Source organism: Micropterus salmoides, unplaced genomic scaffold (genome assembly GCF_014851395.1).
Source record: "Micropterus salmoides isolate LMB-PRFRI ecotype aquatic unplaced genomic scaffold, ASM1485139v1 Ms_hic_scaffold_16, whole genome shotgun sequence".
Taxonomy (NCBI): Eukaryota; Metazoa; Chordata; class Actinopteri; order Centrarchiformes; family Centrarchidae; genus Micropterus; species Micropterus salmoides.
This window is the reverse complement of record NW_024040707.1, coordinates 901109-926853: the sequence shown is the minus strand read 5'-3', so window position 1 is coordinate 926853 and position 25745 is coordinate 901109. Positions and strand designations below refer to the sequence as shown.

General features: G+C 44.0%; 1 protein-coding gene across 1 annotated transcript in view; it reads right to left on the bottom strand.

Annotated features, from left to right (window-relative positions):
- The window catches only part of cacna1fb (calcium channel, voltage-dependent, L type, alpha 1F subunit), a 90583-nt gene that overhangs the window by 7600 nt on the left and 57238 nt on the right, over positions 1-25745 (bottom strand). The window contains exons 23-47 of the mRNA XM_038721757.1: positions 23330-23389; positions 23113-23219; positions 21942-22029; positions 21124-21231; positions 20222-20274; positions 19686-19832; positions 19384-19585; positions 19109-19267; positions 18852-18962; positions 15211-15294; positions 14645-14773; positions 14495-14560; positions 13008-13099; positions 12649-12808; positions 10706-10833; positions 9913-10009; positions 9724-9826; positions 9344-9445; positions 7579-7709; positions 5438-5575; positions 5273-5333; positions 1894-2110; positions 1585-1692; positions 356-492; positions 13-125 (exon numbers count right to left, since the gene is read on the bottom strand). Of these exons, the coding sequence (XP_038577685.1) occupies positions 13-125; positions 356-492; positions 1585-1692; positions 1894-2110; positions 5273-5333; positions 5438-5575; positions 7579-7709; positions 9344-9445; positions 9724-9826; positions 9913-10009; positions 10706-10833; positions 12649-12808; positions 13008-13099; positions 14495-14560; positions 14645-14773; positions 15211-15294; positions 18852-18962; positions 19109-19267; positions 19384-19585; positions 19686-19832; positions 20222-20274; positions 21124-21231; positions 21942-22029; positions 23113-23219; positions 23330-23389 (2901 nt within the window). The remainder of the gene's footprint in view (positions 1-12; positions 126-355; positions 493-1584; positions 1693-1893; positions 2111-5272; positions 5334-5437; positions 5576-7578; positions 7710-9343; positions 9446-9723; positions 9827-9912; positions 10010-10705; positions 10834-12648; positions 12809-13007; positions 13100-14494; positions 14561-14644; positions 14774-15210; positions 15295-18851; positions 18963-19108; positions 19268-19383; positions 19586-19685; positions 19833-20221; positions 20275-21123; positions 21232-21941; positions 22030-23112; positions 23220-23329; positions 23390-25745) is intronic.

Genomic DNA, 25745 nt, shown 5'->3' with positions numbered 1-25745 from the left:
GTTTTTACCTACCTGTGTGCGTGTGCGGCGTGGCGGCGAGGTGGGGTGGTACGTCCCGGGGATGGGCAGGTCGTCGTTGCTGCCCTGCCTCCTCAGACACTGGATGTTAAACGACGGCTTCCGACCTGACAGACGACAACGAAACAAACGCACCTGCTCAGCTGCCAGTGATGATGTCACAGTGTGTGTGTGTTTGATTCAGATTAGATCAAAATGACCTGTAACACTGATAAACCAACTCGTCATTAATCTCAGTTCATGTCAACTTGTTTGGTCACGTGACTTCTCGTCTTTCTGTCTCACATCACGTCCTCTAATCAAAGTTTTTCAGGTAGAAAAGAGGATGTCCTCTTACCTGTGGGCGTGGCAGGAAGTAGGCGTCTCCTGGTCGTCCTCCTGGCCTCGTTGTATCCGTTACCATAACTACTGTTGGTGTAGGGGGCGTGGCCATCGTAGTGGTCTCTGTATAGAGGAGGCTCATCGGGGTAATGTCTGCAGGGACACACACACACCTGTCTGTCTGCGTACCTGTCCACCTGTCTGTTTGCATACTTGTCTACCTGTCTGTCTGCATACTTGTCCACCTGTCTGTCTGCATACCTGTCCACCTGTCTGTCTGCCTACCTGTCCACCTGTCTGTCTGCCTAACTGTCCACCTGTCTGTCTGCGTACCTGTCCACCAGTCTGTCTGCGTACCTGTCCACCTGTCTGTCTGCGTACCTGTCCACCTGCCTGTCTGCCTACCTGTCCACCTGCCTGTCTGCGTACCTGTCCACCAATCTGTCTGCTTACCTGTCCACCTGTCTGTCTGCTTACCTGTCCACCTGTCTGTCTGCGTACCTGTCCACCAGTCTGTCTGCCTACCTGTCCACCTGTCTGTCTGCCTACCTGTCCACCAGTCTGTCTGCCTACCTGTCCACCTGTCTGTCTGCGTACCTGTCCACCTGTCTGTCTGCGTACCTGTCCACCTGCCTGTCTGCCTACCTGTCCACCTGTCTGTCTGCGTACCTGTCCACCAATCTGTCTGCTTACCTGTCCACATGTCTGTCTGCCTACCTGTCCACCTGTCTGTCTGCTTACCTGTCCACCTGTCTGTCTGCGTACCTGTCCACCAATCTGTCTGCTTACCTGTCCACATGTCTGTCTGCCTACCTGTCCACCAGCCTGTCTGTGTACCTGTCCACCTGTCTGTCTGCTTACCTGTCCACATGTCTGTCTGCCTACCTGTCCACCTGCCTGTCTGCGTACCTGTCCACCATTCTGTCTGCTTACCTGTCCACATGTCTGTCTGCTTACCTGTCCACATGTCTGTCTGCGTACCTGTCCACCTGCCTGACTGTGTACCTGTCCACCTGTCTGTCTGCGTACATGTCCACCTGTCTGACTGTGTACCTGTCCACCTGTCTGTCTGCGTACATGTCCACCTGTCTGACTGTGTACCTGTCCACCTGTCTGTCTGCGTACCTGTCCACCTGCCTGACTGTGTACCTGTCCACCTGTCTGTCTGCGTACCTGTCCACCTGCCTGACTGTGTACCTGTCCACATGTCTGTCTGCGTACCTGTCCACATGTCTGTCTGCGTACCTGTCTCTGGAGGTGATGCTGTCGTTGTCTTCCTCTCTGCTGTAGTAACCTTGCTCTCCGTACGCCTCCATGTCTCCGTTCCTCCAGGATCTCTCCCTCGAGTCCCTCCTGCAGAACAAGAGGAGACTGTCATTGGCTGAGACACCTGTCAGTCAAAGACAAACTGCCCCATTTTAATGCACAACCTCCTTCACACACCTGAGAGCTGAGCTGTAAACACAGAGTTTGATCACTGCAGCATCCGGTTCAGCGTTTGTCTTTCAGTCGTTATGAAAGTACCGATTAACGCAGTACTGTAGGAGTACGTACCTTCCATGTATGCGGTATGACGGCCTCTTGTGGGCGGAGTCCAGCACGCCGTTCTTCACCGATGGGCGGCGATGATGATTGATAGATGACCTCATGTTGTCTCCACGGCGAAGGTGCTCGTCGTGTTCGCTGCCATTCGGCGTCTTGGTGACAGAACCGACCCGGTGTACTAGACCTCCGTTAGACACGCCGCCGTCCCCGATGACACCACCCTGACCTGGGGGGGGGGGTCACAAATTTGAATATATGTTGGGACTCAATGGCTGCGTTCACTCTGCAGGACTGAAAGCCGGTTTATTGCCCAGATCACATTATAGTTTGAATGAGGTCCATTTCAGACTGAAGTGTCTGAACCGTTTACGGCCTGAGAGTGACCAGCGGAAGATTAACACGACGTCACACGCAGCACGCTGTCGTACAGAAGTAAACATGGAGGCCACAGAGGTTAGCTCCTGTTAGCTCATACATGCTAACCCTCCTGTATTTCCCTATGGTATTTCCTCGCCTTCTCCTGATTTACTCCCGGGGTCACAAATGTTTACAACTTTCTGTCCTTTCCATGATGGTTTCTGGCGCTGTACAACGCATCTGATCTCTCTCTCACGTAGCATGCATGTAACTCAGAAGAGAACACGTGACCCACTGGATTTCAGGTGTAAGAAAGTGAATTTGTGAGCATCGCAGCTTCGTCTGGCGCAGGAACAGCTGCTCTAGTGTGACATCAAAGTCTGAGTGTTCAAACTGAGGTCGCATTTAAAAAAATCCACATATGAAAGTGGCCCAAAATCCGAGCTGGAAAAGATCAGATGTAGGGACGGGTATCGCTACTCAGTACCTTTATGGTATCGACCGAAACAGCCCGAGATTTAGGAGAACCGAAACGCCTCCAGTCAAACCAGAACTTCAATTGATACCCTGGCCTACTTTTTGTAACCAGTTCACGGCAAAAAATTTAAAACTTGTATAGTGTTGCTTGCAGCCAAACACGCAAACAACACACCTAAAGAAAGAGAAGAGCAGCCTTTGTTTCCTGATGTGCCTGCACCATAAACTCTTTAAAAAGACTGCAGCGCCGAGTCCAAACGCTCACCTCCGGCTGCGTCTCAGGCGTGTTTGTCACTGTTTATCAAGTTTATCACCACACGCTTGGCTTTCCCTTGGTTTCATCTTCTGGTATCATTTAACACTTCATTTTTATTAGCTCTTCACATCACTTGTCACCGATCAATCGCAGCGTTCCGTCACATCAGTTAAAGCTTTCGTGGCGCAGCGGCGATCAGCTGATTTTCCTGACGGAGCCTCCGGCTGCAGCTGCGGCTGCTTCAGGTGCAGCTGCTTTGATCGGCCGGACCTGCAGCCTCTCTTTACTCTGTCTGTGAGTCTTTAGTTTAGTGACTTGTTTAAACAGACCCTGACTTGTTTTATTCTTGTGACTGTATTTTCAGAGGTTTGCGGCTCACCACTAAAGGAAAAAGCGTTTGCACAGATCTTTCAACTCAGTTTATTGTTAATTTTACATTGTTTACTTTCAACACAAGTATCAAAAGTATCTTAAATTAATTTCCCAAAACATATTTGGTCACTATTTCACTCTTCCTCTCTCATTCTAATATAAAATAACTCCCAAGCTTTCCCCTGATAGGCCAGTGAGAACGACCTAATTAGGATGAGGAGCGATGTGATGCAATTTCCCACCACTTTTTATGTAGCAGTTATTTGAAACAAGAAAAATAAAAGAGATCACCTTGCTTGTCCATAACAACAATAAAAATACTAATAAGCTAGTAGCTTAGTACAGGTGACATTTTATGCAAGGTATCGAATGAAGTACTTCATTGGTATTGGTTTCACTTTAAGGGTACTGGGTTTGGTACTGGTATCGTAAAATTTTAAACGATACCCAACCCTTATCAGATGTGACCTGGGCTGTTCACACTGTTCAATCTGAGCAATGTGAGGCCTGCAGTCTGAACGCAGCCTCAGTGTGAACTGATTTCTGCACTCCAAAAAGTGTGAATATCGAAGGGCGCGAATTGAGACACAGAGTCCAACTTGTGCTAACTTTACACTCTCCACTCGGGGAAATGAGGACTCGTGCAAAACAACATGTATCGTGGCGAAGTTCACAATTTTTACTCGAAGCATTTCAGAAGCTTTTCTAAGTCTGACTGATAGCAAAGACTGAGACTGTCACCGACTGGGAAAGACTTAAGGAAAAGATAAAACTAATGAAAAGTTAAATAAAAAAAAATCAAAGCCGACACTGTTGATTAATCAGTTTCTTCACTGACTGCGATTGTTTTGATTGCATTCATTGACCGATCAATCAGACAAAAAGAGCCAACCCCTCTCTACTTCTAGACTTTTAAATATGAATGTTTAAAAGCTTCATTTAAAAGCCAGGTCCCAGTTAGACGCCAGTGCCTTTTACCGACCTGATGTGGCTGCATGTTTTGACAAATAAACGCAGGTCTCAATTAGAAGCCTGGTCTGGTTTTTATAGAAGTACTCTGGATGTTAAAGCCCTGCTTGAGCTAAGCTGCTTAGACCACACAGACAAATATAAACTGTAATATAAATGTTTAAACTTTTGTCAGTATCGACACGATACTCCAAAATACAACAATGAGCACCATCATATAAATAATTTAGATTTAACGCCAGGGTAAAGCAGAAAGAAGAAAAAAAAGATGTGACTCTCAACCTTTGAAGGGATCATAAAGTCTGAATCAGTGTTCATTCCTCAATTATTTATGTTCCTTTAGTCCACGAGGGTCCACTGATCAGAAGAATCTAAACATAAAGATTAATCCAATTTGAAGAAACTACAGTAAACTTCAGCTTTCATCCTTTATACGGTTTGCTCTCTCTCTCTCTCTGTCAGAGCTTGATCAAATTTATGATTGGTAATTGATAATAGCCTGAATTTTTATCCAAGTAATATTCATATTGGTTGAAATAAACAGTTTGATAGCAGCCTGTTTCCCGTCTTCGCTGAGTGAGATATTAGTGTCAAAAGGAGTAAAGGCCCGTCCCAAATAAAGGCCGGTGAGTTCGGGGACTAAAAGCTTTATTAAATGAAGTTTTATTCTATGTATTTGCCAGTAAACTGAACATCTTTGGACAAAACAAAACATCTGAATCTGACAAACTGGGCTCTGGGAAAACCAATCGATCAGCGGAGAGAATAACTTGTAAAAGAAACGCTCAAGTATTTGTTGACTTTTTACTCGTTCTTTTTTCTTTTGGCAGAATTGATCTTCCACAGATTTTGTCTCCAAATTAATTGAACATTTCACTGAATTCTAATGTGACATGTATTTTTATCTAATGTCATATTAATCCTAACCTGGTGTGACCATGGTAACGTGTGGTTTACCTGTGGGCGTGGTCAGTATGGAGCCTCGCCGGTCCTTCTCCGGTCCGAACCCGTTTTCCCCCTGCAGACACAAGGAGAGCAGCTGTGACTTTTGACCTCAGTACCTCGCCTTGCAGGACGGGTTCCCGCTTGTTTCTTTTTAACCATGGTGGGTTTATTAAAGACCTTATACGTGGCGTTCTCCTCCTGCTCTTCGTCCTCCATCATGACCTCCTCGTCCTCGTCCACATCCATGTCTTCGTTCAGAGCCAGACGCATCTCCGGACCCAGATCCTGCAGAGTCTTCAGACCGGCTTTACACAGCTGCAAACACACAGACTGTTTTACTTTACAGAGATACTGTTGGCGGCAGCGCAGTTAGCCTGTATTTATACATACACACATTTATATATACGATAGAGTTTAGATATCTACTCACTTTTCTTAGTTTCTCTTTTGTCACGTACGTCAGTACTCTGCACACAGACTGTATCTGTCAGAGCCCGAGCGAGCTACAGAAAGACTTACCGCTCTGGCTACCCGCCTAAAGGGGTACAAGGGAGAAGCGAACCAGAAGAATAAACCGGATATTCTCCACCAAACCATCCAAAGTGTACTCACAGTGGCAGGGTAATAACACAAGATCAGATCCACCCAGGGCTGAGACTGAACAGTCCTGGAAGAACATATGGGAGAAAGAGGCATCCCACAACACCAATGCTCAGTGGCTAATGGATCTAAGAACACATCACAGCAATCTCCCAGAACAAGATCCAGTAACCATAACAACGGCAGGTATGAAGAGCTGGACAGCACCAGGCCCTGACATGATCCACACCTACTGGCTGAAGAAACTAACTGCACTCCATGAACGCCTGGCAGCACAAATGAACCAACTGCTGATGGATGGGACCCACCCAGAATGGTTAACCCAAGGACGGACAGTCCTGATCATGAAGGGTCCCCAGAAGGGAACAATCCCATCCAACTACCGGCCAATAACCTGCCTCTGCACAACATGGAAGCTCCTGTCAGGCATCATAGCGGCTAAGATGAGTAGGCACATGGCTCAATACATGGACAGGGCCCAGAAGGGAATGGGCAGTAATACCAGGGGAGCCAAGCAACAGCTACTGGTTGATAGAGCGGTCACTCGAGACTGCAAGACCAGGCCGACCAACCTGTGCACCGCCTGGATTGACTACAAGAAAGCCCACGACTCAATGCCACATACATGGATACTGGAATGCTTGGAAATGTACAAGATCAACAGGACACTAATAGCCTTCATCAAGAACTCAATGGGTCTGTGGAAAACAAGTCTGGAAGCCAAATCAAAGGCAATTGCACAAGTCACCATCAAGTGCGGCATATACCAAGGCGATGCACTGTCCCCGCTGCTGTTCTGCATAGGCCTGAACCCCCTCAGCCAGATCTTCACAAAGACTGGCTACCGAAGTGGAACAACCATCAGTCACCTCCTCTACATGGATGACATAAAGCTGTATGCCAGACGTCGACTCACTGATCCACAGTACCAGGATCTACAGCAATGACATTGGAATGTCGTTCGGACTGGACAAGTGTGGTCGCATGGTATCAAAAAGAGGGAAGATAATCAGAACCGAGGGGACTGAACTACCAGAAGGCCACATTGCAGATGTTCAGGACAGCTACAAATACCTTGGGGTGCCGCAGGCTAACGGAAACCATGAGGAGGCAGCAAGGAAGTCTGCCGCAGCCAAATACCTACAGAAAGGCAGGTCCTGAAAAGTCAGCTGAATGGGAAGAACAAGATCCGAGCCATCAACACACACGCCCTGCCAGTCATCTGATACCCCGCTGGTATAATAAACTGGCCAAATGAGGAGATAGAGGCCACTGACATCAAGACATGAAAGCTCCTTTAACTGCATGGAGGGTTTCACCCCAAATCCAGCACCCTGAGACGGCACACCAAGCGTAGCGAGGGAGGCCGAGGGCTAGAGAGTGTCAAGACCACTGTCCAGGATGAGACGACAAAGATCCAAGAGAGAGGACGTGCGTACATGGAACGCCATAACCAGGTAGCTGTCATAGTGTACAGGAACATCTGCCGTGAGTACGGGCTGGAAGTCAAATACACACTAAAAGTATTCCAACACCTGTGTTCAAAATGTTCAGTAAAAGTTCAGAAGTATTATAAGAAAAATGTACCAAAAGTAATTGAGCAGACTGCACACTGTCAGCACGTGTATATACACACATACATATAAGCTGTGTATATATATATATATATACACAGCTTATATGTACATGTATGTATTTGTGTGCACAGACAGACTGACCTGGACAGCAGACGGGTTGGCGGCGTCGACCTCTCCGGGCAGACCTGCTTTCTCTTTCCTCTTCCTGAACTTCCTGAAGTAATCCTGAATCAGGAAGGTCGCGTAAAACTTCCCCACTGTCACTTCCTCCTCTGCAGGACCGGAGACAAGTAGTCAGAAGTACTCCCAGAAGAAGTACTAGTACAATGTACTGTATTTGTTGTAGTATTTGCTGTATTTGTTGGTTGTTGCAGTATTTGCTGTGTTTGTTGTAGTGTTTGTTGCAGTATTTGCTGTGTTTGTTGTAGTGTTTGTTGTAGTATTTGCTGTGTTTGTTGTAGCATTTGTTGGTTGTTGCAGTATTTGCTGTGTTTGTTGCAGTATTTGCTGTGTTTGTTGTAGTATTTGTTGGTTGTTGCAGTATTTGCTGTGTTTGTTGCAGTATTTGCTGTGTTTGTTGTAGTATTTGCTGTGTTTGTTGTAGTATTTGTTGGTTGTTGCAGTATTTGCTGTGTTTGTTGTAGTATTTGCTGTGTTTTTTGTAGTATTTGTTGGTTGTTGCAGTATTTGCTGTGTTTGTTGCAGTATTTGCTGTGTTTGTTGTAGTATTTGCTGTGTTTGTTGTAGTATTTGCTGTGTTTTTTGTAGTATTTGTTGGTTGTTGCAGTATTTGCTGTGTTTGTTGCAGTATTTGCTGTGTTTGTTGTAGTATTTGCTGTGTTTGTTGTAGTATTTGTTGGTTTTTGCAGTATTTGCTGTGTTTGTTGTAGTATTTGCTGTGTTTGTTGTAGTATTTGTTGGTTGTTGTAGTATTTGCTGTGTTTGTTGTAGTATTTGTTGGTTGTTGCAGTATTTGCTGTGTTTGTTATAGTATTTGCTTTGTTTGTTGTAGTATTTGTTGGTTGTTGCAGTATTTGCTGTGTTTGTTGTAGTATTTGCTGTGTTTGTTGTAGTATTTGTTGGTTGTTGCAGTATTTGCTGTGTTTGTTGTAGTATTTGTTGTATTTGTTGGTTGTTGCAGTATTTGCTGCGTTTGTTGTAGTGTTTTTTGTAGTATTTGCTGTATTTGTTGATGTATTTGTTGGTTGTTGCAGTATTTGCTGTGTTTGTTGTAGTATTTGCTTTGTTTGTTGTAGTATTTGTTGGTTGTTGCAGTATTTGCTGTGTTTGTTGTAGTATTTGCTGTGTTTGTTGTAGTATTTGTTGGTTGTTGCAGTATTTGCTGTGTTTGTTGTAGTATTTGTTGTATTTGTTGGTTGTTGCAGTATTTGCTGCGTTTGTTGTAGTGTTTTTTGTAGTATTTGCTGTATTTGTTGATGTATTTGTTGATGTATTTGTTGGTTGTTGTAGTATTTGCTGCGTTTGTTATTGTATTTGTTTGTTGTCGCAGTATTTGCTGTGTTTGTTATAGTGTTTGTTGTAGTATTTGTTGTGTTTGTTGATGTATTTGCTGTATTTGTTGGTTGTTGTAGTATTTGCTGTGTTTGTTGTAGTATTTGCTGTATTTGTTGGTTGTTGTAGTATTTGCTGTGTTTGTTGTTGTATTTGTTGGTTGTTGCAGTATTTGCTGTGTTTGTTGTAGTATTTCTTATGTTTGTTGTAGTATTTGCTGTGTTTTTTTAGTATTTCTTATGTTTTTTGCAGTATTTTTTGTGTTTGTTGTAGTATTTGCTGTATTTGTTAGTTGTTGCAGTATTTGCAGTGTTTGTTGTAGTATTTGTTGTGTTTGTTGTAGTATTTGCTGTGTTTGTTGTAGTATTTGTTGTAGTATCAGTTGTACTAGTACCTTCATGTGGTGGTATTACTTCATCCAGTAGTTTTGGTTTCATTCTCTTCCAGATCTTCTTGATGATCCCCCTCAGCTCCTCGTTCTCCTGGTCAGGGTTACCTAGCAGCAGCACACAGTGGGCGGGGCCAGATATAGATTATGGTAATGCTGCGTTCAGGTCACCTGACTGAAGTTCCTGACTTGTAAACAGCAGAAGCTCTGATCTATCCAAACCAACAAACATGGACGCCAGATCTCGCCGTTTAATTTACCTCAGCTTATATTTAAACTGTGTTATCAGAATCAGAAATACTTTATTATACTGTCAACATGCAGCGCTTTGATCCTCTCGTGACCCAGGGGTCATCGTACAGCTGTCCTGATGACCAATCACATACCTTCAGTCTTGATCTTGAGGGCGGTGCGAACCAGAGCAAAGAGCGTGGCGTTAAAGGTCACCATGCCGTCAGAGTTCAGAGGCATGTTCATCGCAACCAGACGCTGAGAGACAGGAAGAGTTTTCTAAATCATCTGTATCTACACAGGCGTCAGTATACTACCCAGAGTACACAGTGCAGTACATTTACCTTACAGGCCACTCTGTGAGGACAGAGTTTCCCAAAACCCAGCGGAGGCTGAATCCTCCTGAGCAGAGCCACAACGTCCAGGTGTTTGATACGCCCTCTGAGAGAAGGAATACAGTACATTATACTACAGTGCAACACGTTATACTGCAATACAACACAGTATACTTCAATACAGTACATTATACTACAGTACAACATGTTATACTACAAATACAACACAGTATACTTCAATACAGTAAATTATACTACAATCCAACATGTTATACTACAATACAACACGTTATACTATAATACAATACGGTATAATATAATACAATACATTATACTACAGTACAACATGTTATACTATAATACAATACAGTATAATATAATACAATACATTATACTACAGTACAACATGTTATACTATAATAAAATACAGTATAATATAATACAATACATTATACTACAGTACAACATGTTATACTATAATACAATACAGTATAATATAATACAATACATTATACTACAGTACAACATGTTATACTATAATACAATACAGTATAATATAATACAATACATTATACTACAGTACAACATGTTGTACTATAATACAATACAGTATAATATAATACAATACATTATACTATAATACAATACGGTATAATATAATACAATACATTATACTACAGTACAATACATTATACTATAATACAATACAGTATGGCAACAAATTTTACTACAATACGGCGCGTTATACTACAGTAAAGTACATTATACTACAAATACGTGAGTCTGCAGGAGACAAACATACTTGGCCTCTGGATCGTATTCGGACCAGATCCTCTTGAACTCGTCCAGATGATGCGGCCCCAGAATGGACCAATCACGTGTCAGGTAGTCAAAGTTGTCCATGATGACGGCGACGAAAAGATTAATGATCTGAAGGAGACACGAGCATCAGTCATAGTGTATTACTCAGTGTGTGTATCAGCCGTAACATTATGACCACCTGCCTAATATTGACCAGGACACATCGAGACCTGGACTCCACTAGACCTCTGAGGGTGTTTCTGTGGTTTCTGACAGCAGATCCTTTAAAAGAGACCTATTGTGCTTTTCCACATTTTATGACTTATCTACAGTGTTATAATGTTGGATGTTCATGTTAAACATGGCCAAAGCTTCAAATATGAGGTTAAAGTATTTAAAAGAAATCCCTGTGAGCGTAAACCTCAGTTTCCTCCTGTTCTGAACGCTCTGCTTTCAACTGCTGTTTCTACCAACGGCTCCGTAACACGACACCAGGAGCCAGACGGAGCCGCTGTTCCATATATGGTCATGTGCTCCCATAGCAACGCTCGGTCTGCCTGTTCCGCCCAGCGACAACAGCCTGGTAACATGCTTCAGGTCTCAGCCAATCAGAAGACAGTGGGCTTTGAGAGGGGGGGCCTTAAAGAGACAGGAGCATCTACAGCTTGTTTCAGACAGAGGCTGAAATGAAGGCCTACATGAAGAGTCGGTATAAGATAGAAAATGATTGTTTGAACTTTGAATGATGCAAAGCTGCCATATAGGAGTCACAGAACTACAATATAAGATTGGAAAAGCAGAATAAAAGCTCTCCTATAAAGCCCTGCACATACTTGCTTTTAACTATGCGTTCGCGTACGTAAGATGGCGGCTATGCGTATCCCGCGTTCCTTTGGAGCGTAGGTTGTGCACGTCCCCAGGAATTAATACAACGCGTCTGCGAGATTCAGACACATGACCGTGGGGACAGTGTGCTGATCTGACCGGCAGGTCAGCAGCGACTTCCTGTTCCACACTCCAGCCCAGGTGGTGGCGGTACGCAGTTGGTTTGCCAACCGCCATTAAACGCAAAAGAAGAAGAAGAAGAAGAAGAAGAAGGTCAGCAGCAGACTTAAAAAAGGAGATTTATGGTGGGATTTTTACAATAAAACTCCTGGAGCCAGTCCGCAATAGAGAGCTGCACTGAGATTGGGACCCAACACAAATCGCACGGGAGCGGGCGGGTAAAAAATAAACAGCGGCTCCTGCAGTAGCGCTGGGAAGATGGAGTCAGGTTTACGCCCTACACAGCCTCGCTGGCGTCCGTCAACCGGGCTGATACTCTACAAGACCAAAGCAAGGCAAGTCTGACATTTGGAAAACTTAACGTAACTGACAAAAATGAATGCAATGATTTCTGTCGGTTATATTGAACGTTCAGCATAGCCCAAACATTTGTGTCCTTTTTTTACTCTGCATGTCAACAATGTTTGCGGGAGTGGGCGGTAATGGTCTCAAAATCAGCGGGAGCTGAAACAAGAAAACAGTCCCGCGCAGGTTTCTAGTCCGCAATAACCGAGATCGTTATGATGTCTCAATAAAATCTCAACCTCCTCGAGTGTCGCCGTGTTTGGTTTGTTTACGATGTGCAAATTCGGAGGAAGATGATCCGGTGTCGGCGAGGGATGACCTGGTCCTGGTCTGCCCCCTAGTGGATTCAGGTTAAATCCTCCAGGTACACAAAAAGTACGCAGGCAAGTGTGGGAACAAAAAAAAAAGTATATCGGGGGCTTAAGTCCTGTGCATTGTGAGGCTGGGCCTCCGTGGATCGGATTTGTTTGTCCAGCACGTCGCACAGATGCTCAGTTGGATTGCGATCTGGGGAATTTGGGTTTAATGTTGCCATGGTAACCAGGTAATCAGGGTAATGTTATGGCTGATCAGTGTGTGTGTGTGTGTTCTGACCAGGAAAGCACACAGCATGAAGAAGCTGATGAAGTAAACGATGGCGATGTTGCTGCCGCAGCTGAACTCCTCTCCTGGTTCGTAGTCCGACTCGGGGTCGCAGCGTTTACCTGGAAGACTGGCCAACATGATCTCCTGCCACGCCTCGCCTGTAGCACACCTGCAGACACACAAACGCACACACAGGTAAAAGAACCAGAACACAACAGAACCTCATTGTTCCTGAGATCTGCAGCTTCACTCAGTTTGAAGGCGTTTGATGAACTCAGAACTGAACAGTCAGCTTCATGAAACCAACGGGTGAAATGTTGCGTCTGATTCTTGTAATGTAATTATGACCAGGAGGAGGAGGACCTGACCTGAAGAGGAGAAGAACCGCCTGAGGAAAAGTCTGGAAGTTGTTGTTCCTGTTGATCTGAGTGAAATCCTGCATCGCAATCTTCCCAAACGTCTGCCAGAGAGAGACAGATGGTTCAGGTTAGACAGGTAACCATCGGCTGCAGCGGCTGTTCCAACGTCAGCTCATCAGAACTGAAGCCAAACACAAACAGGCGGCTCCTTTGCACCGAACACGCCCACTTCGGATTGGACTTCAGCTCAAAGGAAAACCTGCTATTTGTTTGGAACCAGTTTCAGGACTATGAAGGGAGGCCTGGACTATGAAGGGAGTCTAACCTACTCAGAGGTAACTCAGGGTAACAAAGTCTGACCGTAGAGTTAAACTACGACGGGGGAGAAGATGTTGGTTAGTTCAGTCGTGTTGGTGCACATTCACATAAAAGGGTTAAAAGAGTTTTTTCACAGCGGCGCGTGCTCCGTATTTTCACCAGAAGAATGCAGGTTGATAGTGTGTCAGGATATGAGGAGTTTAAAGACACGTTAACGGCTAAATCTGATATCGTGGCGGCGGAAGTGCCAGGGAGGCTTGTTGGCATCGCATGGAGTAAAGACTGCAACATCACGCACACCTCTGCCGTGTGAGTGACGCATGCAGTGGAAAGTTCACAACTGGCTTTAGCAGCATAGGCGTCATTTACACTGGGGACGCTGGGGACGCTTTGGACATGTCCCCAACACACCCCATCACTTTTTGAAAGCATTAGTTAAAAAAAGCAGCACCAGGAAATGTTAACTAACAAATTAAAATGCATTGAGAAATGAGAAAACACTGTGCATCGTCCAAGAAAAGGCACTAAAAACTGTGTAATATATAATATAATATATAGTTTTAGATTTATGAATTGTCCCCTGCATGCCGACTTTTTTGTTTCCTTTTATATAAATAAAGACATTTCCACCAGAAATTGGAGCAGAAAATGTCTCCAGAATGCAGGAAATGAAGTGTTTAATGCTCATTGCTAAAAATCTTCTTGTCTTGTCACGTCTCATGACCAAATGTGTCATCCCGACCCTGATCTGAGCCCTTATGTCCTCACCGCTTTTCAACGCAAATTGACGCCCCTGTTCAGCAGTGAGGAAATACTTGTGAGTTCAGCCCACAATCCCTACCAGGGACCTCAGAGACTTTGCTGTGGATCGGGCGTATTCAGAAGATAACACCAGAGTGATTTTAGATTTTTTCTGACTTTTCTTCCAGTAAATTTGACACTTTAATCTAGATTTAGTTCGGTTTATTAACCCCCAACCTCTAAATATGTGAAAATACTTTGACCATATCTCTGAAGACATAGAGAGCAGATAATAAATAAACAAACCTTTCTTAGGACGGGTTAATCAGGAAGTTACACCTGAAGTTACCTGGATAAGCCAGTTACCTCGCTCTGTAGTACAGGCCACTGGTTCTGGATCAGATCTGATGCCCCCCTGCAGGACCACCTGAACTCACCTGCATCCCGATCACAGCGTAGATGAAGAAGATCATGGCGATGAGCAGAGCGACGTACGGCAGAGCCTGGCGAGAGAGGAAGGCGTTAAGCTGCTGCCCTGTTAGCCCCGCCCACACACACACGCACACATTAGCCCCGCCCCCTCTCACCTGCAGCGATTTAATGAAAGTCCACAGCAGTGTACGAATCCCCTCCCCTTTACTCAGCAGCTTGACCAATCGCATCACTCGAAACAGGCGGAAGAAGGTGATCGACACCCGAGAGCTGTCCTCCCCACTCTGAGAGAGAGGCGGGGGGGAGAGAGAGGCATTTACAGAAGAAGAGCAGAAGAAGAAGCTGCGTTCCGGATCTCAAACCTTCTCTTGGTACTTCAGTACTGCAGCTGCCCTCACAGTGCGTACTGCTGCGTACAGTATGCAGTACAGTTGGGACAAACTACTCGGTCATAACACGGCTCCATGACCTCTGACCTCTGGCTCAAACTGATGCTGCGCTGAGTATTGTGGGTCAGAATCCAGGAAAAACACGCCGGCTCGCAGACTGCAAACTGCGGCCCGATGCAGCAGGACATCAAGATCACTTATTAATCGTTCTAGCTTTCTGGAACTTTCAGCATTCTGCCTTTGACATAATGTGTGTTGGGACATGGAGATCTCTTTCTCGAGTCTCGGTAGTTTGGGGGTTTGATCCAGAGTGTCGTCGTCTGAATACTCACACTGAACTCCGTGACGACGATATCCACGACGCTGCCGACCACGATCAGAGCGTCGAACGAGTTCCAGGCGTCTATAAAGTAATGCTGCGGGGAAAAGAGACACGTGATGTTATAGTTACAGGCAGTCTGATGTCATAACCTCCCGCTGACGTCATCGAGCATCAACCCCGTGAGTTTGCACATCCTCTCTGTCAGAGGAAGCAGGACTGAAATACGACTGAGCTGATGTGAACAGATTCTAAGAACATGCAGAGTTTAGGTTCACCTAATAATAAATGTGGAGGTGTCAAACACGACGGCACAAATTGATTCAGTCTGTAAGAACGTTCCTCGGGAAGTTAAATAGGTCACATTCTGCTCCTTTTCAGGTCGATCAGTGTATTTAGGGCTTGAACCAGAACAGGTTTACATGGTTTCATATTTCTGTCAGACAGCACATCTCTGCAGCTCCTCTTTTCACCCTGTGCGTTGAACGCTCCATTTTAGCTACTGAGTGGAACATCTGCCTTCTGTAAGATCTTTGTCGTTACCTGTCTTTCATAAGGTTTTAGCTGAGCTCCGTCTCTACATCACAGTGACAGCTTTATGTCCTCTGACTAGTGTTGTAGCACTCGAGAACGGTCTTAAGACCACTTTTTGATGGTCTTGGTCTCGTCTCGGTCTCGGTCATTGAAGACTCGGGATTTTATTCCAAGACCAGTAGAGTCCAGAACTTTGGGAATATCCATAAATTGCTTTTGTATCATCTGATTTATTTGTTAACATTCAAACTTTGACTGGATGGAAAACGTGTTGCTTCAAATGCAACCAGTGACCCTAATTAAAAATGTGTTGTTCCCGTTAACGACTGCCCCCCCCCCCCTCCCCGCGATGGTCAGCGTGGAAAAGGAGTGTTGAATAAAGATGCTTACGTTGATTTCAGCTCTTAGTGTTTGAATGTGGGGGTTTTAATGGGAATGTGGATGTTTCAGATCCATTTGAGACGTACCTCTGAACTTCCATATTTTATTCTATGCCATGTAATGTGGGGAACTGGTCTTGGTCTCAACTTGGTCTTGGTTTGGGTGGTCTTTACTACAACATTATTCACTTCTGTAAGATCTTTGTTGTTACCTATCTTTCATAAGGTTTTAGCTGAGCTCCGTCTCTACATCACAGTGACAGCTTTATGTCCTCTGACTGCCTGGATGGGCTCTAACATTATTTTAATTTAATCTAATTCTAATTTAATGTCACATCTAACCAGACGCACGGGAAGACATTTTGGCTTAGGGGTGCTGCACAGCAGAAATGTGCGCACGCACTGACACACTTTCCTTCAACACCGAGTGGTTACAAGCAGGGTCGTATGAGGTCACCGAGGTCCGGACCTCCGTAATTATATGTATGTTTAAATAAAATCATTCAAATAAAAACCATTGATAACACGATCAACTTAAATGAAGGCCATGCGGGCGCAGCTGATTACACCGCCGCTGCCATCATTTCAACTTGAAAAACTGCTCCACAATCAGTGTCCACAGCTGGGGAAACACAGGAAGCACATGCAATAACTGAGAGCAGAAGCTGTTTGCGGGCAGAGCTCTGGGCGAAACGGGGTGAAGCGTCTCTGCTTCACTCTACGCACGGGCCACAGCAGCATAACTTCATGTTTAAATCTCCAAACACGCCGACAGGATCAGTCAGAATCTAACGTTAATTAATATTTTCACACACAGTCATCCAGTGAAACTGTTTGGAGTAAAGCAGCCGTCCTCCTGATCAATCCTGAGCGCCATCAGAGCCTTTAAATTTCCTCTACAGAGTTTCCTTGTCTGTCCTGTCAAGTTTATAACTACAGTTTTTAGATTTGCTGCATAAATATCCCTGGTTATTTGCTGACATTACAGCTCCGATGGAAACGTTTAAAATGAAGTGAAAGTAAACCGTTAAAGAAAACTCTCGTACATCAACACAATAATGAAATCACGTGGACAGTTAAAAGGCCCGGTAGAGGTGGGAGAAATCTGAGAAAGCAGAGTTTTCTGCTCCCTTTGGGCTTTTTCACTTTGCAAACCTGTTAGATGCACAAACAGATTTAACCCTTCAGCCCTCCTCGGGCATTCTTGTACATTTTTCTCAACTTTTTTTTTTTGATTTGCATTTTGCACCCTCTGGACAGCTTGGTGGCAAAAATGTGCAATAAACTATTTAGTACAAAAAATGAATTATTTTTTGAGCAGTGGAGAAGTTGTTTAAGTGAATTATGAAAAAAGCAAAAAACTATATTGATGTAAAATGATTTTATTTCAGTTTTATTGTGCATGCACATTTTTGCCACCAAGGTGTCCAGAGGGTGCAACGTTTGAGGGCTACCACAGTAAAGGAGAGGGAAAAAGCCAAAAAGCAATGTTTTTAATGTTGACCAGACAGTTCGATGTTTGTTTTACATGTCAGCTGTTGAATCTGTTTATATGATTTCATGGGAACCTGAACATCAGGGACAGGAAACACCGGAACAGGTATCAGGTGTGACTGCTGTGTTTGAGCAGCAGGTTCTCAGCAAGGTCAGGTCTACATCAGGCTGCACAGGCCAGCTTCTTCATTCTGAGTTTCTCCCCTCAGGTCGTAGATTTAGAGTTCCAGGATTCCACTTCAATAGGAGCAAAAACTCTTGTGCGCTGTGCAGTAACCCTGCTGAATCTCAGGTAACGCCACATTACTGTTTTCTGTTTTTAGTTTTCTGAATGTACTGGTCACATTATTTGTATTTTTTATTTTTGTACTTGTGTTGTTAATCTGATCCCTGATTGTTTTATCTTGTGCCCTGGCAAGATTAATAATAAAATCTAGTAAGTTAATAGTCGAAGATTCGATGGGCGGAGTCTGATTAGACTGTCAATCTCACAGTCGAAGCTTCGCAGTGAAACAAGGATCATGTGGGGGTGCTCAACATCTGATTTTACATAGAACTACTAGTTTTCTCCCAAAAGGTTGCCTGTTACAACGTTTAATGCTGTAAATAAATATGTAAAAAGAACTTTCAATAAATGTTTTTAAAGTGTGTGAATAAATCCTAAATTGTAACTCTAACCTGGGGCAACCCAACTCACGGGACTTTCAGATAATTTATCACCGTTGATGAACCACACAAAGCCGCGACAAAACTAGACCACAAGACCGCAGTATGGCGCACAAGAGAGAGAGAGAGAGAGAGAGTATATATTATTATATATATTATTATAATATATTTTTATTTTTTAACACACTTGTTTAATGAAATGTATGGGGTTGATTGTTCTTATGTTGTATGTATGATGCTTTGGCAATGTTGTTACACATTCATGCCAATAAAGCTAATATAAATTGAATTGAATTGAGAGAGGAAATGGTCGACAATAAGTCTCAGTTTAGCTTCAGCTCAATCACTGCGCACAAAAACACACATGATTTGACAATCAGTCGACTACAGGCAGGACCTGACGACTCTGATTCCTTAGTCGGGGACGGTCCTAAAGTTAATACTTACTTTAATCAACTAAAGTAATGAACTGAAATACCAGACCAGCCAAACATCAGGTGGTGAAACACACAGTCCCTGTTATCAGACACATTCACTGTGGGGCGGAGAGTTATTTTCCAGGTGTGTTTGTTTTTCTCACCCTGAGTCTGAGGGCGAGCAGCTTCAGCACCATCTCCACAGTGAAGAGTCCAGTAAACACCATGTTGAGGATGTCCATGATGTGGCTGAAGGTCTTCGACTGTTCGTAGTGCTGCAGGAGAGAAAACAGCTTTAAAACACTAAAGCACAACATCATTGAACTCTTGATCCAAAAAAAAGGGACAAGAGGGGGGCGGGCCTTTGTACAGGTGAGGGTGGGGCTTCAGACCTCGACAGTAAGCTGAGTGTGTTATTGACCTGAACAGCCAGAGTGACGGTGTTGAGCAGGATGAGGACGAACATGACGTATTCGAATCCTGTCGAGTTGATGATTGACCAGAACTTGTACTGGACCGGGTTCTTTGGGATGTAAAGCTTCAGCGGCTGAGCCTTCAGAGCGTACTCCACACACTGACGCTGCAGAGACAGAAAGGGTCAACACATGAGCGGTCAGGTCAAGTCGCATCACGACCCGCCGCGCTCATCCGGGATGGAATTCAAGGTTAAAATGCAGCAGAGGTCCAGGTGTTCACCTGGTTCTTGTCCAGCTCACAGTTCTTGTACTCCTGCTCTCCCTGCTCTCTGAAGGTGATGATGACGAAACCCACAAAGATGTTCATCATGAAGAAGGCGATGATGATGATGTAGACAATGAAGAAGATGGAGATCTCAACGCGGTAGTTGTAGATGGGACCAGAGTTCTCCCCGTTAGCGTCGATGGCTTTATACAGCAGCCTGCAGAGAGAGAGAGAGGTGAGGAGGGGAAAACGCCTCAGCCTGGTTCTGTTCTGCAGTAGGACTGATGTTAATAAAGTTGTTTGAATTGAAAACTCACGCGGGCCAGCCCTCGAAGGTGGAGACGGTGAAGAGCGCCATCATCCCCATCAACACGTTATCAAAGTTAAAGTCGCTGTTCTGCCAGATCCTCTCCCTGACCATCGGGTGGCTCACGTCACCATCTTTATACACCACGAAGGTCCCTCTGAACACAAATTCGCCGTGGGGACATCTCATTAACACAATGAACCCTAAAACAAAGTCTTAAGCCTCAAACAGCCCTTCAAATGAGCGAGGTCCAACATTTTGTCCCCACAAGTACAGTGAATCACCGTTTTTGGAACCCACAAATATAATAAAACACGTGCAAAGACACACACACATGCTCACAAAGACACAAAGGCACACACACACATGCACAACCAGACACGCACGTATGTGCACACATACACACACACAAACATGAAAACACACACACACACACACACACACACACACACACACAACCAACTCGCACAACCAGACATGCACACACAGTGATGTCATCTCTCAGTCTTTCTAGCAGAAGCTGGTTTCAGAGAAGTAAAAACTCACTTGCACTGTTCAGGTGTGCTCTTGGCTTCGTCTGTGCAGCGATAAAATTTTCCCTGAAACACAAACGAGGAAACAGACACAGGAAGTCACCATCATCACGTGACTCTAAAGCTGGGCAGGTAATTTATTTCAGAAGCATGTTTGTTCTATTTGTTGAAATTTTCTTTAAACCCGACAGACATCAATAAATCAAACGCACTGACACAGAAATGGAAATATTTTTGGTATGTGTGGCTGTAAGGACTTTGATGACCACGTCTGAATGAAATGATTGGCTGGCCTAACTCACTGCCGAGTAAAAGAGTGATACAGTGAAAAAGTGACAGTGAAAGACTGATACAGTGAAAAAGTGACAGTGAAAGATCGATACAGCGACACAGTGAAAGAGTGATACAGCGACACAGTGAAAGAGCGATACAGCGACACAGTGAAAGAGCGATACAGCAACACAGTGAAAGAGTGATACACTTACACAGTGAAAGAGTGATACAGCGACACAGTGAAAGAGTGATACACTTACACAGTGAAAGAGCGATACAGCGACACAGTGAAAGAGTGATACAGCGACACAGTGAAAGAGCGACACATCGACAGTGAAAGAGCGATACACTTACACAGTGAAAGAGTGATACAGCGACACAGTGAAAGAGTGATACACTTACACAGTGAAAGAGCGATACAGCGACACAGTGAAAGAGTGATACAGCGACACAGTGAAAGAGCGACACATCGACAGTGAAAGAGTGATACACTTACACAGTGAAAGAGTGACACAGTGATAAAATGACAGTGTGGATGTGTGAGCTTTATCACCGCTCACAGTTTATTCATTTTGTTCAGGGAGAAAAAAAAAAAAGTATAAACTTCAAACCAGTGAAAGTTGGTTTCTTGTTCAGTCTCACCTTGAACAGTTGGACTCCAATGCAGGCGAACATGAACTGCAGCAGAGTCGTGACGATCATGATGTTTCCGATCGTCCTGATGGCCACAAACACACACTGGACCACATGCTGCAACACACACACACACACACTTTGAGTGTATATAACACTGCAGATGATGTTTCTAACGAACACATCTGACATCAGACATGTTTAATAGTGTGATTGAAGTTGGCCTTGACTAAGTGTTGTACCTAAATGCTGGTCCTGACTAAGTGCTGGTTAATATCTACGACAATTCTTTGGTCGTGGTAAACAAGGGAAGGTGTGTTTCTTTCAGTACATAAGTTTATTTTTATTTTATTTACTCAGTTTACTGTGGAACTAAATTGCATGTAATCAGATTTCCCAGTATGAAGACCTGTATGCGTTTAATTGTTTTAATTGTAAAACAAAAACTGTATACTTTAACAAATATCACAGTAAATATAACAGTGTAGGAAACTATCTCTCAGGCAAATTCTGCTGCGTCTTTTTTCTCTGATTTCTAAGTGGATTTTTTGGACGTTGTGTAAAGTGTAAGTCATCCTGAACACACAGCATATATGTACATGCACTGTAAACTATCCCAGGATGTCCAAACCCCCCATACTCAGACCTCAGCGTCCTCATTAGCAGCTACAGCCCTAAAATAAACACACATTTGAAAATGAGATGCCTGCAGGTTCTGTCTGCCATCAGTGACCAGATTCTATTAAGTATTAAAGGAGCAGCACCAGGATCCACCTTCCTGTAACTCTGTGGTCCAGCTCCAGGCTTTAAATACACACAGGTGTTACCTTGAGTCCTTTGGCTCTGTTGATGGCCCTCAGAGGTCTGAGCACCCGGAGGACTCTGAGGATCTTCACCACCGAGATGGCGCTGGAGCTACAGGCACAAACACGCAGCGGTCAGTCTGCTGTTTGCATTGCAATGCACAGTTAGTTATGTTGTCGTTTCTCCCAGCAGAGGGCAGCACCCACACACAGCTGATAAACATTTTTTCATCCCCGCTGATCAGCAAGCACATCGTGAGAAATGATTGATCCAGAGTCAAATTCCTCCTGTGTGTACACACACCTGGCAAAAAAAGCTGATTCTGATTTATCACAGAAATAACTGAATCCCTGTAGCTCAGGCAAACAGCACCGGAAAGCATTCAAAGAGTTTAAATTTAAAGTCTCTGCTGGTTGATTTTTCATACAGATTCAATTAAATGAACTCAGGAAGGAACAGAAAGACTAAGGATTACAACTTAATAAGAAAACAACTAATAATTTATCATTATAGGCTGAAAAGACCTGAAACAGTATAAATGTTTTATAAAATATTAAATACATGCAGCTCTTCTTGTTTAAACCTGTTTTTTAAAGACTCCAGTAGACTCTGATCAGACGATCCAACACACTGAGCAGCTTAAAACCAGAAGCCCCTGTGGATCTACCTGTAACACCAGCAAACAGTCAGGAGCCGATTGATGTTATTTCATCATACCGTAACTTGCCCAACACTGCTTATGAGTGAGAGTTGTTGCCAGTGTTTGGTCTAATGTGCATTTTCTGAGTCGTCTGAAGTGCTTTGGAGGCAACATTAGCTGTTAAAATGTAAATATTAACTAAAGATGGTGTAAATCTTTCTGTTTAGGACGCTGGAAATAAGGTTTAAACACTGTCTTTTCATAGAAATATTGAATGAACGGATGAACTGACTGACCGCTGAGCTGCAACCTTCCTTGCAGCAAGTGCTGGTTTCCAAACAGCGACGTGTTTGTTTTTGTGTTGTTTGCCAACTTTCCTTTTGTTCTTTTGAAAACTTTATTTCTGTCTTTTCCCTCCATTCTTGAATATCTATATTCCCCCAATCTGCACCTTAAGCAGCCTGAAGGATACTTCCTGTTTGGCGTGGCTGCTAATGTTAGCTAGTGTTGTTGTCTCTGTGTGCTGGTGGTGTAAAATGAATCATGATACTGACTGAAGGAAGAAGGAGACCAGCGAGACGCTGACGACCAGCAGATCCAACAAGTTAAACCAGTTCCTGCAGAAGGAGCCCTGGTGGAGGAACGCTCCGTGGACCGTCATCTGACGTCAAACCAAGAGAAGAAGAGACGACGCCAGCGTTACACCAAGAGAAGAAGAGAAAGAACAACAATCTGTCTCAAGCTGTTTCATCCTGACTGGAGGGTTTTTACCTTTAACAGAATCTCCACAGTGAAGATGGAGGTGAAGGCGTAGTCCGCGTAACCCAGGATCTACACCAGCAACCACAAACACAGACAAATACACAATAAACATGGAGACACAAAATAAACACACCAATAAATACAGTTTAATGGCGAGGCAGCGTGCCGTCGTCAGCATTTGCACTTGTGCGTCGCTCAGCAGCTGTTTTTAAGTTTTCATACTTTTGCAGTGTGCGTGCACGCTTTTCTATATTTATTCATTCATTCACTGCTGTTTTGTTGTTGCTGTGAATTGAACTGATTTTATTGCATGCTGGACTTGTCTTGCGCGCTCACTTCCTCCCAGATTGTGACTTGATTTTAGATCGCCTGCACCTTCAGCAAGAGTGAAGCTACCTCAACCAATCAGTAGCTGCATGGTGGACTAATGCCGGTTTGGCCGTGCTCTGTTTTCCATTGTCACAGCAGGCTTCCCCGCCGCCACTTGCGGTGCTCCTCAACTCCGAAAATATTCACGCGCATTTTTGTTCCGCCATCACTTCTCGTAAAACTGTCAATATTATAAATCTACACAGCTGATTTCTCACCTCAAAACTTCTCAGAAGTGGATTTAGCGATGAAATAACATGTGAAAATTGTAAAATATAATATAATATAATGATGATGCAGTGAATAATGACGATTCTCTTTGACCAATCAGCAGACTGCTGTGTTTTCACGTCATGTTTTAAGATCGCCTCAGCTCGCTTGGAACCTCGACGGGGGTGATACGAAGAAAAGTACCTGGAAGCAGGTACAACTTTTCCACAAAGGCGAGTCGAGCTGGTACTGTGCAGTGGAAAAGGGGCTTAACAGTGTAAAACAGAGTGAGGAGGGGGGACGAGCACATGTTGGATTATCTATGAGTTTCTTTTGAACTGATGGCGGCAGGACTGAGTGAAGTGCAGATGAGTCCCTGCTGAGGTGAGCAGCTTCACCCACGAGCTTAAAACAGTAACTATTTTGACTAAAATCTTTGACTAAATGTTTTATAGGAACACCCTCCCTTTCACTTGTTTTTATTCACCTTTTATTGAAATAAACTCAGATTCATTTGATCCTGTTTGTCTTTTTTTTTAAGTCTTCTCCTGATTTTAAGAACCTGTGGGTCACCTGCTCATAACCAATAAAAAAACAGTAAAAGAACTAAATAAAGGGGTCGTCGCTGCCACGTGCAGTTACATTTGTGAGCATCAGACGGCAGCGTAGTTTCGACGCAGAAGTACAGACGCTGTGTTTTTCAGAATGTCCAGAATAAAGTTGAAATATCTTTTATCTACCTGCCCTGTACTCTGCTGTAAAAACACCTGTGATCGGGCAGAAATCTCAAGTGTTGCAGCACATTTCTGATCTGTCGTTAGCACGCATTAGCTCAGAGGGCTAACTTGGCTTGTTTACTGTATTACATGAACGTCCCGCCGAAATCTGTTCAGTTCAGCAAGGCGTTGCCTGATAGTCTAAACAGTATATGAAAAAAAAGGAACCAGCAGCTGAGTATCACTGATCCCAGCGTCCAGATAACATGTTAATCAATATAACGTGTAGGTTAAAGGGTCATTTCGATCGAATTATTTCGTTTCTCAACGAGTCAAACTACATTTTAGTGATGTCACAGTGATGTCATTGTGCTCACAAATAGAAATGAGGAACAAAACAAACCAAAATAACAGTCTTAATTATTAAGGTTTAACATCCTGTGTGTGTGTGTGTGTGTGTGTGTGTGTGTGTGTGTGTGTGCAGGCTTGTTTTACTGTATTCGTGGGGGCCAAAAAATGGGAATCCACTATACTTGTGGGGACCATAAATGCAAAGTACAAGTTTAAAGGGCTGTTTGAGGGTGAAGACCTGGTTTTCGGGTTCAGGTTGGGTTTGTAGTTGTGATGGTGAAGGGGCCAGGGAACGCGTTATGTTATTATGTCCCCACAAAGATAGTCACACAAACCTGTGTGTGTGTTAGAATTTATTTCTTTCCTCAGCAGCTGCTAATTGCTTCATCTGGCATGAAGACAGCTGCTGCAGAGAGTGTGTGTGTGTGTTAGTGTGTGTGTGTGTGTGTGTGTGTGTGTTAGTGTGTGTTAGTGTGTGTTAGTGTGTGTGTGTGTGTGTGTGTTAGTGTGTGTTAGTGTGTGTTAGTGTGTGTGTTAGTGTGTGTGTGTGTGTTAGTGTGTGTGTGTGTTAGTGTGTGTAGTGTGTGTGTGTGTTAGTGTGTGTGTGTGTGTGTGTGTGTGTGTGTTAGTGTGTGTGTGTGTGTGTGTGTGTTAGTGTGTGTGTGTGTTAGTGTGTGTTAGTGTGTGTGTGTGTGTGTGTGTTAGTGTGTGTGTTAGTGTGTGTGTGTGTGTGTGTGTGTTAGTGTGTGTGTGTGTTAGTGTGTGTTAGCAGAGTGTGT